This window comes from Protopterus annectens, chromosome 13.part0 (genome assembly GCF_019279795.1).
Source record: "Protopterus annectens isolate FY-2018-M chromosome 13.part0, PAN1.0, whole genome shotgun sequence".
Taxonomy (NCBI): Eukaryota; Metazoa; Chordata; order Ceratodontiformes; family Protopteridae; genus Protopterus; species Protopterus annectens.
In genome coordinates, this window is record NC_056747.1 from 74,262,252 (window position 1) to 74,279,535 (window position 17,284).

Genomic DNA, 17,284 nt, shown 5'->3' on the forward strand with positions numbered 1-17,284 from the left:
GCACAGAATACACTGAACTGACTGATATTGCCAACATTCTGACAGACCATTTTAGTGCAAACTTCAACCCCCTCTCACCCCCTAAAGGGCCGTTAACTATACCAGAAGAATGTAGAGCCCTGTCAATCACTGACACACAGGTTAAAACAGCCCTATCCAAAACCAAAAACACAGCTTCAATGGGACCGAACGGTGTCCCAGGCTGTATCTTACAAGAGCTCTAAAATGAACTAACCCCTCACCTAAACACACTGTTCAAACTCAGCCTCTCTACAGGTCACATACCCACAGAATGGCACACAGCAGCAGTTATCTTGCTCCACAAAGGTGGAGCCACAATGGACCCTGGGAACTATCGCCCTATAAGCCTGACTAGCCTGGTCTGCAGGCTATGGAGTGCATCATCATGGAACTCATTAAAAGAGACATTGGGAACCTCCAAACCTTGGACCCTACCCAGTTTGGCTTTGTTAAGGGCAGATCATGCCTCCTAAACCTGGTTGACTTCTTTGAGACAGTTACCAAGGCATTAGACGAGGGAAAGGAGGTCCACACAGCCTACCTAGACCTCTAAAAGGCTTTTGACACCATTCCCCATTCTGGTATTATAGACAAGCTCACCAGCTTGAACATAAACCCCTATGTCAAGAGATGGGTTGCCAACTGGTTCATGGATAGAACCCACATGGTGAGAGTTGCAGGCTCTATGTCCGACTCTAAACCAGTTACAAGTGGCATCCCCCAGGGCTCAGTCCTAGGACCCCTCCTGTTTGGTATATACTTCTCAGAGGTACAGGCAAGCATAGGAGGACTATGGCTGACCAAGTTTGCAGATGACTGCAAACTAGGAGCCATAATTGATTCCCCGGCTGATACAGACACCCTCCAGAAGGGTCTCACTGAGACGGATACCTGGTGTCAAAATCATGGCCTCAAACTAAATGCCAAAAAGTGCATAGTCATCCCCTTTGGAAAAAAACCATGAACTACCACATAGGTGGTAGTCCCCTAAATACAGAAAATGTAATAAGGGATCTGGGGACCCAAATAGATAGTAATCTCTCCTTTGATAATCATATTGTCAAGGTGGTTAGAAAATCCTTCTATGTGGCCCACCTAATCACAAAAGGGTTCGTATCTAGAATAAAAGAGGTTATTGTGCCTCTCTACTCATCACTCATTAGACCCATCATAGATCACAACACCCCATTTGGGATGTACAAACAGCTGGAAAGACCACAAAAGTACCTCACCAAGAAGATTACTGGCCTAAAACAGATGCCCTATGCAGCCCGACTCAAGAAACTCCAGCTGTACTCGGTTGCATACCGCTTAATCAGAGGTGATCTCTGTCTGACATACAAGGCCATGTCCAACCCAGAATTGATGGACATGCTCCACCTAAAAAAAACAATCCCGGAGAGCCACACGCTCTAGAGATATAAACCTCACCACAACGATAAATAGGACATGCTGGAGGGATAGATTCCTATGCCAGAGACTCCCCATGCTTTGGAACAGGATTCCAATATATATCAGGCAGAGCCCCTCACTAACACTCTTCAAGAGAAACCTTGATGGGTGGATGGGAAACAGAAAATTTACCCCCGGGGATCACTGCAGTGGCTCTGCTGGACAGTGGCACAGGGAGCTAATGGCTCTGCTGGATAGGGGCACAGGGAACTAATCTAAGGGGGTGGCAAAAGCCAACACATTCTGGCTAGGTTTATAAATGCCCTTGGGCAAATAGCCTAGTACTTAACTATGAACCTATGAACCTATGAGTGAACTCATATGAGCGAAGTTCGAAACATTGACTATATAATAAAATTTTAAAAAAAAATTACCTTACCACTCTGAGCAGGGGGGCAAGCCCCCCCTGCACTCCCCATACACCCCCTACCTAAATATACCAACTCTGAGAATGCACTTCAGTGCAGAAAGGGAAATTTTCCCATTCTGTGCATGAAAAGCCATTGACTTTCACCTTCGACCTTTCTGACATTCGATCATATGATGTCGACCATCTATGATTCGAACATCGGAACGGTCGCTCATCTAATATAGACCTGTTTTATCATTGGTTCTTTCATTTCCCTGGGTTGCTTCTATGAGCTGAGTGCTGCTAAGTGCAGTTCTGCAGTAGTCTGTACTATAGAGACTTCATTTTCAATTTTACAGTTATACAACCCTAATCTGTACCATATAAATTAAGCATTGTATCATTCAAGAGGATAAACAACTGACATTATCCCATTCAGTAGGCTTGTACTCCCTCACAAAAAAACATAAACTACAATTAAGATGCACTGTTAACTTTAAATGAAATTTGCATTATATGCTTATTAAGTAAGCCAGTTAAATATTCAACAAGTTTTTCATTCCTTGGGCTAAAATGGAATTTCAGCCTGCTTGTCATGCTTCTGTTGACCACCTCATACCGCTTTGTATCCTTAGGCCGTGTAGCATCTGCCTCATGCTAACAGGTAATAAACAAACTCCTGCTCGGCAAAATGCATTCTATTTGTGAGAGATACAACTACTTAAACAACTTGGAGGTTACTCTCTTGCAAAAACACACAGTCTTTGAACAACACTCTCATCACTTTTTGGCACGTCCATTTGATTACCGGGTAATGTAAATCATCTCAAATCCAGTAATGCAAACCTACAAATAAAGATGTCCTGGTGACTGGAGACTCCCCAGTCAGACTTTCACTGGACAAGAGCAGGATGACGGTGAGTTATCTTTCAGGTGCCAGGATCTCAGACATGTCAAGAGGCCCTTAAGGCCTAACACCTAACAAGTATGAGTATAGCATGTTGGTGGTTCATGTGGGAGTATACAACTTGGTGCACAAAATCCTGAGGGACATGCAAAAAGACATGATACAACTCTTCATGAAAGTCATAAATACAGGTAAGGCCTTGGTCTTGTGCAGAACTGTTCCTTCTCCAAGGATGATGTTGCTATACAAAGAGAAAATAATTTGCTTAAACAACTGGCTGCATAGCTGGTGTCCTTCAAGGAGGATCCAGTATTCATCAGGTTGGAGTGTGATGCTTGAAAATACTGCTTTCTTTGGTAAGGGTGGCTTACATCTCTCTTAAAAAGGCTTCTGCATACTGACTAAAGCTTTTGGACCCCTGCAGTGCCTTTTTTAGGCAGATAATAAATCCACCACAAGTTCACATCAAGGTGGCCCTTCTTAATGGTAGAAGTCTCAACAAGAAGGGTTTTCTATATCTGGAGCACAACCATGCTTGTGTAATCACTAAAACGTGGTTTAAATGATCAGAAAGCACTCCTTCTATAACTGGGTTGTGTACCCACCATGCATTTAGACCCGATGAAAACTGTAATAATGTCTCCATATTTGTTAGAGACAAAATCACCCCTAGGCAGATTCCTAGAAAACCAGAACTGGAAATCATTGCGCTCCAAATCACACTAAATAGGAAACTATTCACTAATTTATAGTCTGTTACAGGATTCCCTCAATGTCACCGGAAAATCATTTTAAGTTACAAACCTTATCCGATGAGTTTTCATAAATAAAAACTCATATATTTTGGAGAAGTTTAATTACCATTCAATAAACTGTAACACATACACCTGTAATGTAGGTTATGCCCAATTGTTTCTAGATTTCATAAATAAAAACTTCCTGGACCATATAGTCAGCATACCCACTAAAGGACAAAACATTCTAACCCTGGCACGAACAAACACAGCAGGTGCTTGTACTATTCCTCTAGTATCTCATTCCCCTGATTAAGTCTGATCATAAACTAGTGAATTTCACCTTTAAAATCTCCAAACCTACAGATACTATTCAGTTATTTTACATGTGATTACCGGGTAATATCTGACTGGGCCAAAAGACCGTTTTCAGTGGAGACCTGTGAGAAAAGCTTCAGAAACATTAACATAGAAAGACAGTGTAAATAACAAGAAATAAAAGTACTGCATGTTACAAAAATAAGTGGAATTCAGAAATGATGGAGTTACAGAAAAAAATACAGTACAATGAATACCAATATAAAAATTCAATGATTTCAAATACACAAATCTTCTAGAGCTCTATAATGAAGTTTCAGAATTTAGAAATAACAACATCACACCAAATGCTGACATGTCAAGAAGCTTCACAAAGAAATTGTACAATCATCTAGATAAATGCATAAATCTGGCCATCCCAACCAGAATTAAGTTCAATGGGAAATTCAAGAGCAAGCCATCCTGGTAGTCCATAAGCACACATAAACTTTGCAACTAAAAAAAAAAAAAACTTAAGTAAACAGGTAAACATCAGGAAATTGACCAAAATGTAAAAAAATACTGTTAGAAAAACTAAGGCAGTCCATGAACTTAGGTTAATATCTCAAGCTAAAGATAATTATAAATTCTTCTTTAGCTATATCAGGAAACTAGGACATAACACCCAGCAATGCTCAGCTTATTCATAATAGCATAACCTATTTTTATCCAGCTGATGTTGCCAACATACAGGCAAATAAATAGATGCTAATTTCACCACAGAGATGACTAGCCAAAGCTCACTCATCCATGGAGCTCTCAGACCCCACCCCACCATCACTAAAGAGCATATACTGAAGGTGGTTTCCAAGACTAAAAATATATCCTCCAGAGGACCTGATAATACACCTGGCTGCCCAATAAAAAGTGCTATATGAGCATTGGAAGAACTGTTTCTTAAACTGTTCATTCTGATCCTAGCCACCAGCTTGGTCCCTGTAGTTTGGCACACAATTTTGATGCCATTCCATGAAGGTGATCCAACCACTGACCCCAGAAATTATAGCCCCATAAGTTTGGCAAGTCTCATTTACAAAGGCTTGGAACATATCATAATGGATGTAATTAACTATGATACTAATAATGTCATTTGGTTGGAACTACAGCAGTTAAGCTTTGTCAAGTGTAGATTCTGTCTGATGAATCTGGTGAACTTCTTTCAAAGGGTAATACAGGCTGTTGACCATGGTATTGCTGTTCATACAGTGTACCTCCACCTGGTCAAGGCATTTAACACCAATCTGCATGCTAACATAATCATCAAACTAAATGCACTTCAAATAGATCACTATGGGATAAGATGGACAGCAAACTTCCTAAGAGAAAGAACCCATATAGTTTGGGTGGCAGTTGTCTCCTCAGAGAGGGATTAGGACCAGGACCCCTGTTGTTTTCCATTTACTTTTCTGATCTCCAGACCATAGACCAACACCTTTGGTTGGTTATGTTTGGGATGATTCTAAATGTGGTGTCATTGTTAGGTTCCCCACTGACACCCAAGCTCTCCAACATGAACTTACATGTGTCAATACCGAGACAACACCTGACTTTAAAATGAGAATGTTGTTAGAGACCTTAGAATTTGGGTAGATAATTCCCACTTCTTTGATCATCATGTAATAGTCAGGAAGTCCTTCTGCTTATAGCAACTGATCACAAAAGGAATTTCATCCAGATCTATGTAAGTCATTTTCTCCATATATTCTACTCTGATGACGCTAATCATTGAATACATTGCCCATTTTAGGGTGAACCTCACCAGACGTACCAAAAAATTAGAAAGACTCAAGAGGTTCCTAATTAAGATCACTGGCTTCAATAAACCTAATCTACCAGAAAAGACGGGCAGTACTATCCTTTTACTCAGTGTCCTATAGAAGTTTGCATGTTGTCCATGTGCCTCCAAATAGGTGAATTTATGGCCAACAACATTACCCTTTCTGGTGAATCTACCCCCCTCACATTTATACATCACCCTGTACAAAATAAAGAATTTGCTAGCTCCTTTATCACAAACTATAACATTGATAGTATGACCATTAGGAAAATAATTCAGAAAAACTGGGCTATTTTAAGGAAAAACAGGAATGCTGTTGAAAGGTGGGCATTACACCATGCATTACATATAGAAGGGGTTGTAACCTTAAAAATATAATTGAACACCCTAGTAAGACATCAACATCCACCAGTCATAAAACTCATCATATGTTCAAGTGTAGTTGTTGCTCCATTTGCCCCTATATTATGGTGGGAAAACAAGTAATTATAAAGAATTTTACATTTAACAAAAAAGGGGGTAAGTAACTGCTTAACTAGCAGAGTAGCAGATGTGGCATATTGCCAACACTGTTAGGTGTTCTACATAGGGACCAAACGCAAGTTTAAAGAGAGAGTTGCTGAGCATATATATGACATCAAAACAAGAAAAATAAATAATGCCCTAGCAAAACACTCAATAGAACACCCAGATCATGAGTTTAAGTTCACAATCATGGAAAAGGTTACACTTGGTGAAAGTGGTCGCCCTTGGCACCTTAAACTAGAAGAATGTGAGTTATGTTTAATCCAAATTCCTGACCAGGAATAAATGATCAGATTCCTGTTAGTTGCCTTTTAAAACTGAGAGCAATGCAAAGATGACACTGCCGCCATTGTTTACAAAAAATTATTTATTTATTCATTCATGATTAAGTTTTTTTATCAAAATGTTTCTAACTATAGTTTTGTGTGCATTCAAGTTAATTGACAGGAGTTTTAAATTATTTAAAATTATTTAAAACTATCTGCTCAGGTATTCAGGTTGGTATTGTGTATATTTACTATTTCTAACTTGGTGATTTTTTTACTGTCTTTGACATAGGATTTGCACAGGGGTTCAGCTGTCATATGATTTTAAGTGGCTCACATGATTTGAAAATGTTGGTCATATGATATTTTAAATGTGTATTTAAATGTCGCAGGCAATATAATGTTTATATGATGAAATATAATTATTGAATAAAACAAAAGTGTTAATCAACAAGTTTTGGATTGCTGGAGCTAGTTTATCAGAATCTCTGCAGCCTTGCATGTGTGTTTTTATCAGTTTTTTGTTTTTGTATTTGGTCTCCATGGGGTTCCTCCCACCTCCAAAAAACATGCTGAGTGTTTCCATCTCAAACTCACCAATGAATTGAGCTATAGGGACCAGCACAGACTCTACATGGTACCCTATGTGGGAAGAGTTGTACAGAACAACCACTTAAGGCATCTACTGTGGTGTGCAGTATCTTCAAGATAGAAGAACATGGCTCACAAACTGCAAGGTGATTTGGTCATGTTGACTAATGTCACCAAATGGGCATGGGTAGTTACCAGTGATATGTGGGTTGAGGACCCAGCCTACTCCAACCTATGCCAGGGACCCATGCTAATGGTGGGAGGGATGTATGTGCCCCTATTGGCCAGTGTGTGCCCATCATAAAAGCCAGCACCCCTGGGTCAATAAGTTACTGGCCGGCCAGTATCTAGTTGCCCAGCATGGGTTACCTGAGATAGATCTGTTGAGCAAAAGCTGAACATAAAACCAATCAACCTGCCAAACATGAACTGAGATTTGCTACTCTTAATCTTAATGTAGGTTCACTGAGAGGACACAGTTTGGAAGTGAATGACATGATGATATGGAAGAGGCTCGACATTCTATGCATCCATGCAAGGGCAGTGCAGTGAAGCAACTTGGCTTGGGATCCAGAGTCTACTACTTAGGAGGTGGACAGCATAGAAATGGTGTAGGAATTGTGGTGAGAGAGAGAGAGAGAGGCTTCAGAAGGCAATGAGGGATATCATCAAAATTAATGACAGACTCATGGCAATCAGACTCGAGTGTAATGATAGGGCAGTATTCATAATCTCAGCCTATGACCCACAGCAGGGTTGTGATAGTGAAGAAAAGAGTGCATTTAGACAGCAAGTGTAGGACCTAGTAGATAAAGCAGGACAACATGAATTGGTGTTGATAATGGGTGACTTGAATGCACATATCAGGACAGAAAGAACAGGATATGAGGACCGCTTGGGTCCACATGGTTGGCGCAACAGGAATAAAGGAGAGGCCATTCTAGACTTCTGTCTGCCAAAATGCTTAATAGTAGCCAACACATGGTTCAGAAAGAGAGACAGTCACAAGATCACATACAAAAGTGGCCAACATGCAACTCAGTTAAACTTCCTCCTAGTAGGAAAAGGGCACTGGGGTAGAATCAGTGACTGCAATGTCATCCCCAGTGAAACAGTCAGCCCACAGTGTAAACCACTGGTTGCTATAATCAAGCAAGCAGTAGTCAGAGAAGGTTCTAAGGTTAACAGAGACTAGGCTAAAGACTTGGAAGTTGACTGGAGAGAAACTACAACAGTTCAATGAATTATTTAGGGCTCTAGCACCCCAACAGGAGGAGGAAATAGGTGGAGATGAAGAAGAATGGCAGTGTTTCAAAACAGCATGTGCGAGGACTAGAGAATAGATATGTGGCCAAGCCAGGTATGGAAATAAGATACATAAGGAAATCTGGTGGTGGAATGCAGAAGTCCAGGAAGTCATCAAAAGAAAGAAGGAGTGTGGGAAAAAGTGGGAGATAGAAAAGACTGACCAGGCTAAGAAGAAATACTGATTGGCTAACAAAGTATCTAAGAAAGGAGTTACAATAGCAAAGAATAGGACATTAGAAGCACTCTACCAATGTCTGGAAAGTTATTCAGTAGGTGGCACAAAGAAACTATATCAGGTTGCAAGGCAAATTCAGAAAGATAAAGATGATAGACATCATTTATAAGGGATGCCAGCAACAAACTGCTCACCAGTCCACAGGACATCAAAGGCAGATGGAAGGAATATTTCCAGCGGCTTCTGAATGAAGAAAACCCAACAGAAGCTGTACTGCCCCAGGAACAGCCTATGATGAGAGAAGAAGAGGAGCCCACAGTAGAAGAAGTAAGAATAGCACTAAGGAAAATGAAGTCAGGGAAAGCAGCAGACTCAGATGAGGTCACAGTAGATATGCTAAATATGGTGGGTGAGATAGGAGAAAAATGGCTCCTGGGGGTACTTATAGCAGTGTGGCTTGAAAGGCATATCCCAGATGACTGGAGAATAAGCATACTTGTGACAGTGTACGGGAACAAAGGGGGCATCCACAGCTGTGGGCAGTACAGAGGCATCAAACTCTTATCACATTGCATGAAAGTTCTGGAGAGGGTGAATGATAAATGGATATGCAGAGTAGTAGAATGTAAGAAGGGAGATGAGCAGTTTGGATTCAGATCAGGTCCAGCACAATTGACCTGATGTTTGCAGTGAGACAGATAGTTGAGAAGAAGCTAGAGAGGAGGAAAGAGTCAAAATGGGCATTGCTACACTTGGAGAAAGCATATGACAAGGTCCCAAAAAAGCTGATTTGGGCAGTACAATGGTGGTTTGAAGTCCCATAAACATTGGTAGAATTAGTGCAGGCTATGTCCAAGGACCCAATGACTCAAGTACAAACAATGTTTGGCCTCACAGAGGGGTACAAGACAGTGTATGGTACAAAAACCTGGGCAGTAAAGGCAGAGCAGATGAAGAAGTTAGAGGTGATGAAAATGAATTGACTGAGAAGGGTGGTAGGACAGACAAAGAAATGAGGACTTAAGAGCAGAAAACAAAGTAGCTCCAATTGCAGAAAATATCAAAGAGAACAGATTACAGTGGTTCGGGCACGTGTGCAGAAAAGCAGAAGGCAACCTGGTGAAGAAGATTTGGGACAGAGAGGAAGAAGGTAAGAGGAAATGAGAACATCCAGCAAAGAGGTGGAAGTATTGTGTGAAACAAGATCTGCAACAATCAGGCATGAGTAGCAAAGAAGGCAGGAGTGTGGCACTGAATCAAGAGAGATGGCAACAGTTAAGATGATACCCCGACCTCACATAGAAAATGTGAAAAAGGGGCTGATGATGATGATGATGATGAGGTACCCAGTAGTACTGGATCTCTTGTAAATCCATAAATTAAAGTGACACTCCCAATAATACCAGGATTGGAGATCTAATCCTATGATCCTGTGATCTTAAAAGCTGTGGAAAAAAAAGTGGTCACCCTGATACCATCAGGTAAATGTTTTTGTGCTTGTCAACTAAGGATTTTGGAAAACTGGATCCAGACAGTTCCAGAATTTGTACCTTTAGCACCCCACTTACTAGGTACAGGTTTCTCAGAAGGCCTTCCAGAATTGTATCTGCTTCAGAGGTATTTAGTGGGCATTGGCCAAAATCACTGAAGGCTTAGACGGTGTTGTAAACATCAATGATGATATATTAGTCTGGTACAAATCAGTCAAACTGCACTCCGTAAGACTCAGATGACTGCTAACTCATGTATTATATTATTTATTGCTAAGTAATTTGAAGCTAAACAAAGAAAATGCCACATTTGTGTTTATAATATTACATACAAGGAGAATGCCTTGACTAATCTTGGAATACAACCAAATCCAAAGAAGTTATGAGCAATAGTGCAGAGGCAGAAATGTAATGTTAGTCACTTTTATGTTTTTCAGCATGATACAGTTCTCTCAAATATTTTTCCAGATCTTATAGAAATAGCTATGTACTGAAGCCAGTCTTAGAGAAACATATTGTGAGGTACTGGGATCAGCTGCAAGACATACATTTTCTGTTTCATAAGAAGCTACTAAATGAAACTCTAACATTCTGTTGTCATAATGTCAACAAGCCTGTGGTGCTGCAGGATGGTGCCAGTCTGTCTGGCACTGCAACAGTGCTGCAACTAGACAATCACTCTGTGACATGGGGATGAAGGACAGATATATATATATATATATATATATATATATATATATATATATATATATATGGTTTACTATCACAATGATGAACGGAGATGCTCCACAGATGGAAAACTCAAAAGCTGGATGTTTGAATTTCCATTTTGCTGATCATCTCCATGTCGAAAAGTCCCTCCCCCCCTGTAAAAACGTGATGTAAAGTGTAGGAGTTTAAGTTGCCTGCACTCCTCTATGGACATCATGTGATCTCTTCGATGATAATGGTGAATTTGCTGAATTTGTTCAGCAGATTAAACACTGTGAGCCGTTGAATGTTTTTACATTCGCTATTTTTTGTCGGTGTTCCGAATGGATTTATTTTGATCTGGAAGTTATGGTTATATCTCATTACTATCAGGTTCTTCAGAGAAATAAGCAGAACGCCTTACAGTATGATTTTTAAAGAGTGACTGTACCAACTCAGCTATGGAAAGTTCATGTTAGACAAAATACACAAAGTACATTTCAGAACTCATGGGCGTCCGGTAGTTTACTTTGGCCTGGAATTTCCAAAGGTATTGAACAGATAGTGAAGAGCTTCCAGTTAATCAATCAAAGCGATTTAATATTCAGAAACGTGTACACTGATTGGACAGGCCAGTCTGTGTTCCCATTGTAAATCAAACATTCCCCATAGAAAAACATCAGACCACTCAACAACACTTCAGCGGCCAGGCTGAGTGTACTGCCAGAAACCTAAAAAAAGAGGGAGACAGACAGTCAAACTGATAGGGGAGAGGAAAAAGAGAAGCATGTCTACAGTGTGTCTGAACAGAGACACTTCCACAAAGCAGGTGATGTCTCCTTCTCCTTTCATGGATGTCACTGACATACTGTATAACAATGTGCACATATGTGTCATACCCATGCACTGAACATCAGAGTACAGCAAAGAGGGTGGAAGGCAACTTGTGCTGTCATACAATGACATTATTTAACAAAGGTAAGCAATTTCTTTCTTAAATGATGTTATTGTCTAATAGCAATAGTCCACGCCTATGTGTGCAAGCTTGTGTGTGTGTGTGTGTGTGTGTGTGTGTGTGTGTGTGTGTGTGTGTGTGTGTGTGTGTGTGTGTGTGTGTGTGTGTGTGTGTGTGTGTGTGTGTGTGTGTGTGTGTGTGTGTGTTTGTGCATCACAGGATTTACTCATGACTTTATTTAATCATGGCCTTTGCCCTCATGATCAACCCACACCAGCCACGGGTAGGTAAATCTTACAATACTCACACCCAAACATGGTTATTGCTAAATTATATAATGATTTCAGATCACCCATGGAGTAAAGACAACCAGTATTTTATTTGCAATGACTATTACTCTTACATCATCAAATGTAAAGATACCTTATCTCAAACTGTCACAATACTTTCAAGGTCAATTTTTCACTTGTTATCTCTGGTCGACATATCATCAATAGTAGTCCACAGATTGTGAGTCAAAAGACATTTTTCACAGCAGTGGAAGTTTCAACACATTACAAGTTTACCAAGATACCTTCAATGAAATGATCGTGTTTAGGGACTTATTCAAACTGTAAAGTATATCACAAGAAATGTGTTGCCAGCTCAACACAGGACTGTTAATCTACACTTGTTGAATACAGAAACACTGTACTTCAATGTATAGCATGTTTGTTTTCTCAGTTGATGAAGGGAAGAATATTAATTAAAGTTGCCAGCATCCTCTTTTCTATTTCACCAGAACAAACACCAAATATCAAATTAGTTTAGCAAGCTGGTCAGCAGAAACAGAAATTCTGCTATAACAGGTCATCCATCTCATTGTCGCTGCTGAAACCTGGAGAGATAGTTCATATCTGAAATCAACTGGAAAAATACCTAAAGCAACAAGACGTGCCTAATACATTAAAGTCTTACATGGTACAACACAACATGGCCTTTGCCTAGAAGAAATGGAAAGCACACATACAAAACTAGTCTGCTCTCATCTTAGTTTTATGAAGTAACATTATTTAACTGTGGTGCATAGCTCTCAACTTCTTTGCTCATGAGTTAGTGGCAAAGGCTCAAAGTCAAGAACATGTTTTAAATATTACTCTAATTCACTTAAAACAGGTTTTGCATCAATGGGCATTTTGTGAACAGTAAGTATGAAACTAATGCCTGACACTAATGACTCACTGCAATCCTCAGTGATTTTCCAGAAAATCCAGACTTTTACTATGGTTGGAGCAAAACTATGAGGCAAAATGGGGTACTGATGACAGGAATGTGGTACACTGGTTGTGCACTCTTCTAATAAAGTGAATTATGTGGGTCTGTATCTTGGGTGCTGAAACTATTATTTCTGACAACACAGAGGATTAAAACTACAAACTTCTAATCAGCTGCTTCCTGTAGTCAAAAGTTAGATTCCATCTGCCTCTATTTTCTACTGAGCGTACTCTGAGCAAGCCTGGCCAACTCCTCATCAGTTTCTTGAACTTCATGCTTCGTAACTACCTGTGAACCTATGAAGCTGTGACTGATCAGTGCAGCTTGATCCAGGAAGTGCTACAGATTCTCCAAACTGAAGCTGTTCCATAGCATGAACCTGGCATGATCCAGGAATTGTTGCAGATTCCCCAAACTGAAGCTATTCCATAGTGTGAGCCTGGCTGTTCCACAGCATGATTCAAAATGCATTCTGGCATGGACTCTACTTTCATTAATATCAGATCTGTTGATGACAATTAGTCAGATTATAACCAATTAGTAGATGTGTTTTGTGAGACAGGAATGACTACTACCCCATCTCACAGTGACTGTAAACTAGCAAAATGTGGTAGAATTACATGCTATTGTAGAAAATAGTCATAATGTTCCATATATTTTGCAATTTTTTCATTCTAAAAATATGTTCCTAATTTATACTATAAACTAGGGATATTACAACAATGTGATGTGACAAGTTTATTGTGCTTTAGATATGCGGATCTATGGCTTTCCTATGAAAGACAAATTAACTGAGACTCACTACATCTGTCCGAAATAACTAAGTCAGTATCCACTGAAATTAAGGATCTCTCTCTACACATATAAATATATATATATATATATATATATATATATATATATACACACACATACACACACACACACATACACACACACACACACACACACACACACACACACAAATGTATATGCTTGTTAGTATTAATGCAAGCCTTAATGTTAGGGTCAGGAATATACTGCATAGTGCAGTACGTTAATGTACCATAAGTCTAAGCGAAACGAAAATATCAGTCCAGGAAGACCTCAACCACTCGATATAGTCCACTCAGTAGTGTATTCAAAAGTACCACTCAGTTGTCCAGGAAGACCTCAACCACTCGATATAGTCCACTCAGTAGTGTATTCAAAAGTACCAGTCAGTTTATAATAAACTGAGTGGTACTTTTGAATACACTACTGAGTGGACTATATCGAGGGGTTGAGGTCTTCCTGGACTGATATTTTCGTTTCACTTGGTTTTTCTGTTTATATCAGTTGAGTCTTCACTTAGATTTTTGTTTTTGTCCCATAAGTCTAAGTACATATGAAACATCACATGACAGTGCTGTGCTTTGGCACTTGTCACTATCTTAGTAAACAGTATGTTACTTAACCACACAGATTCACAAGATATAACCTTTCCATCCTCCACAGAAGACAGTCCTCACTGAGGATTTAGCTCCAGCCAGAATAGCTGTACCTTTCCTAACCAAAGCAAGCTGGCTAGATTGCTTTTATTTTCCTAGACCTCCATGTAACCCCTCTGTGACCATATCTACAAATCTAACAAGCCTGTTGCATTGCAGTAAGGGTTCCATCTCTCTGTTGGGTCACAACCAGCATCCACTCTACCCTGTTCTTCCTTCAAAATCCAGTGTTTTGCTTGAATTTCAGCATAGGTTAGATGGGACTGTAGTATTACTTCATTTGGTAAGTTCTCAGTCTTATTTTAATTTCTTAAGTAGCCTTAATTGAAATATATTATATATCATAAACTGCTGTTTACTAAGTTGCTGATTGAATAACTTTGGTTGATTATATTAAGTTTTAGTGATTTTTTTTATTTTTATTAGTTTATTATGTATTTTTTCTTTATAACATATTTATATTATTCCTGTGCATTCATACTATGCTTTATGTCTGGATTGTGGTTATAAAGCATCAGCTGAATAATTAATTTACACAGTTACCAAATATGTAAAATAAAACTGGACATACCTTTTTATAATTGATTTTATAATTAAGAATATTTGCATGCAGCAAGGTTTCACATTTGTTACTCCTTTATGTACATTTGTGTGTGTGTGTGGGGGTGTTCATTATACTTGATGGCTGAAAGAGCTTTAAAACGTCCACTGAGTATGGGCATAAGCTGCATCCCCAAGACCAATACTCCCTTTGTGTGTATTGTTTAGGAGCCACACACACATTCATTTCTGTGATTACTCTATCTGAGGGCTGTAGAAATGCTAGAACATATCACATTAATCAATGGGCACAAAGAAGAGATAGTACTCTTGGATGGAAAACCAGCCCAATGTACAATTCACATGTATACACAAACACACTCACACTCCTAAGGAAAACCAGCCCAATGTACAATTCACATGTATACACAAACACACTCACACTCCTAAGGAAAACCAGCCCAATGTACAATTCACATGTATACACAAACACACTCACACTCCTAAGGAAAACCAGCCCAATGTACAATTCACATGTATACACAAACACACTCACACTCCTAAGGAAAACCAGCCCAATGTACAATTCACATGTATACACAAACACACTCACACTCCTAAGGAAAACCAGCCCAATGTACAATTCACATGTATACACAAACACACACACTCCTAAGGAAAACCAGCCCAATGTACAATTCACATGTATACACAAACACACTCACACTCCTAAGGAAAACCAGCCCAATGTACAATTCACATGTATACACAAACACACTCACACTCCTAAGGAAAACCAGCCCAATGTACAATTCACATGTATACACAAACACACTCACACTCCTAAGGAAAACCAGCCCAATGTACAATTCACATGTATACACAAACACACTCACACTCCTAAGGAAAACCAGCCCAATGTACAATTCACATGTATACACAAACACACTCACACTCACACTCCTAAGGAAAACCAGCCCAATGTACAATTCACATGTATACACAAACACACTCACACTCCTAAGGGAAAACCAGCCCAATGTACAATTCACATGTATACACAAACACACTAACACTCCTAAGGGTGGATTGGAGGCACAATAATTCACCAAAGCACACCTTTGGGATATGGGAGAAAATCAGTGCACCAAGTAAATATTCAGACGGACACAGGCAGGTCATGTACAGCCAAAAAGTGAACTGAAAAACTAAGCTCTGTGAGGCAAGATTACTGTTTGTTATACCACTGTGCCACCACAAGTATATGCATTGTTAGAAAGACATACATCTAGATATAAATTCTTACTTATTAAAAAAATAGCATAGATGAAAATGATAGGCAAAACAAACCCAATACTGTATAAAATATATTGATAACTGTTGTCTTTAGTACAGAAGAAACATAGGCAGACAGACTAAGCAATGGATACACTGCAAGAAAAAGTATGTACATAGGCAGACACAAACAAAATGGACAGGCTGCAAGAAAAAGTATGTACCTTTGAATATGTGACACATTGTGAAAGGTTTGTAAATGCATACTTTAAATAGCTCTTTGTATGTTTTCTCCTGTATGTATTTTTAGGGAATCTTGGTGGGAGTAACAGCTGGATTCGTCATATCATTTTGGGTGGCTACAGGAGCTACTCTGTACCCACCTAATGCAGAATCTATGGGAGTGTTGCCAGTCTTCACGGACAGCTGTCCAATAACCCTGCTTAACAGCACAACAACATCTTTCCCTGTGATCTTCCAGAATACATCTCAGATAACAGAAGGGTAAGACTTTTGAAGACAAGCATTGAATTTTGCACTTACACTGGCACCAAATTAATCTATTGCTACATTACAGATACCACTGGGCCATTTTTGGAAACATTTAGTAAACAATTTTTTTCTTTCATTAACTCTGCCAATATAAATTGCAAAATGAGCTAAGTTCAGAATCATATTACTGAGGTTGCAATTCTGCTTACTTGGAACAACTCCGTAGTGTCAAGCTCTTGCTTTGTGATAAAATGCTATATGTGCAGTCACCCTTAAAACAAACTGTACTAATGTGTTTAATAACTTTCTGAAATTAAAATATCAATAGCCAGGTTCCAGCAAAAACCTGAATTATTTCACATAGGTGACTTTTACAGCTGCACCCACACACATACACACAAGTTATTCTGCATAGTCACCTGTGTGCTGTGGTTACATATGTTAATACCTTGTAGTGCAGAAAAGATCACTCATAACAATGATTTGAACTAGGTGCTGGTGGCAACAGAATACCAAACAGCTTCAGCAGAATGCGCTCATTAGGTTATAGTCATCTTCAGGGCACAGTCTGGGGAACATATTATGCTCCAGCAAACAGTGAGGATATATATGTGCATGTATGTATGTGTGTGTGTGTGTGTGTGTGTGTGTGTGTGT

The 17,284-nt window shown here is 39.4% G+C and overlaps 1 protein-coding gene across 1 annotated transcript in view; it reads left to right on the plus strand.

The window, feature by feature from the left end:
• Window positions 1–17,284, plus strand: part of SLC5A5 (solute carrier family 5 member 5) — a 427,828-nt gene that overhangs the window by 315,219 nt on the left and 95,325 nt on the right. Inside the window, exon 12 of the mRNA XM_044054751.1 lies at window positions 16,446–16,639. Coding sequence (XP_043910686.1) covers window positions 16,446–16,639 — 194 coding nt within the window. The remainder of the gene's footprint in view (window positions 1–16,445; window positions 16,640–17,284) is intronic.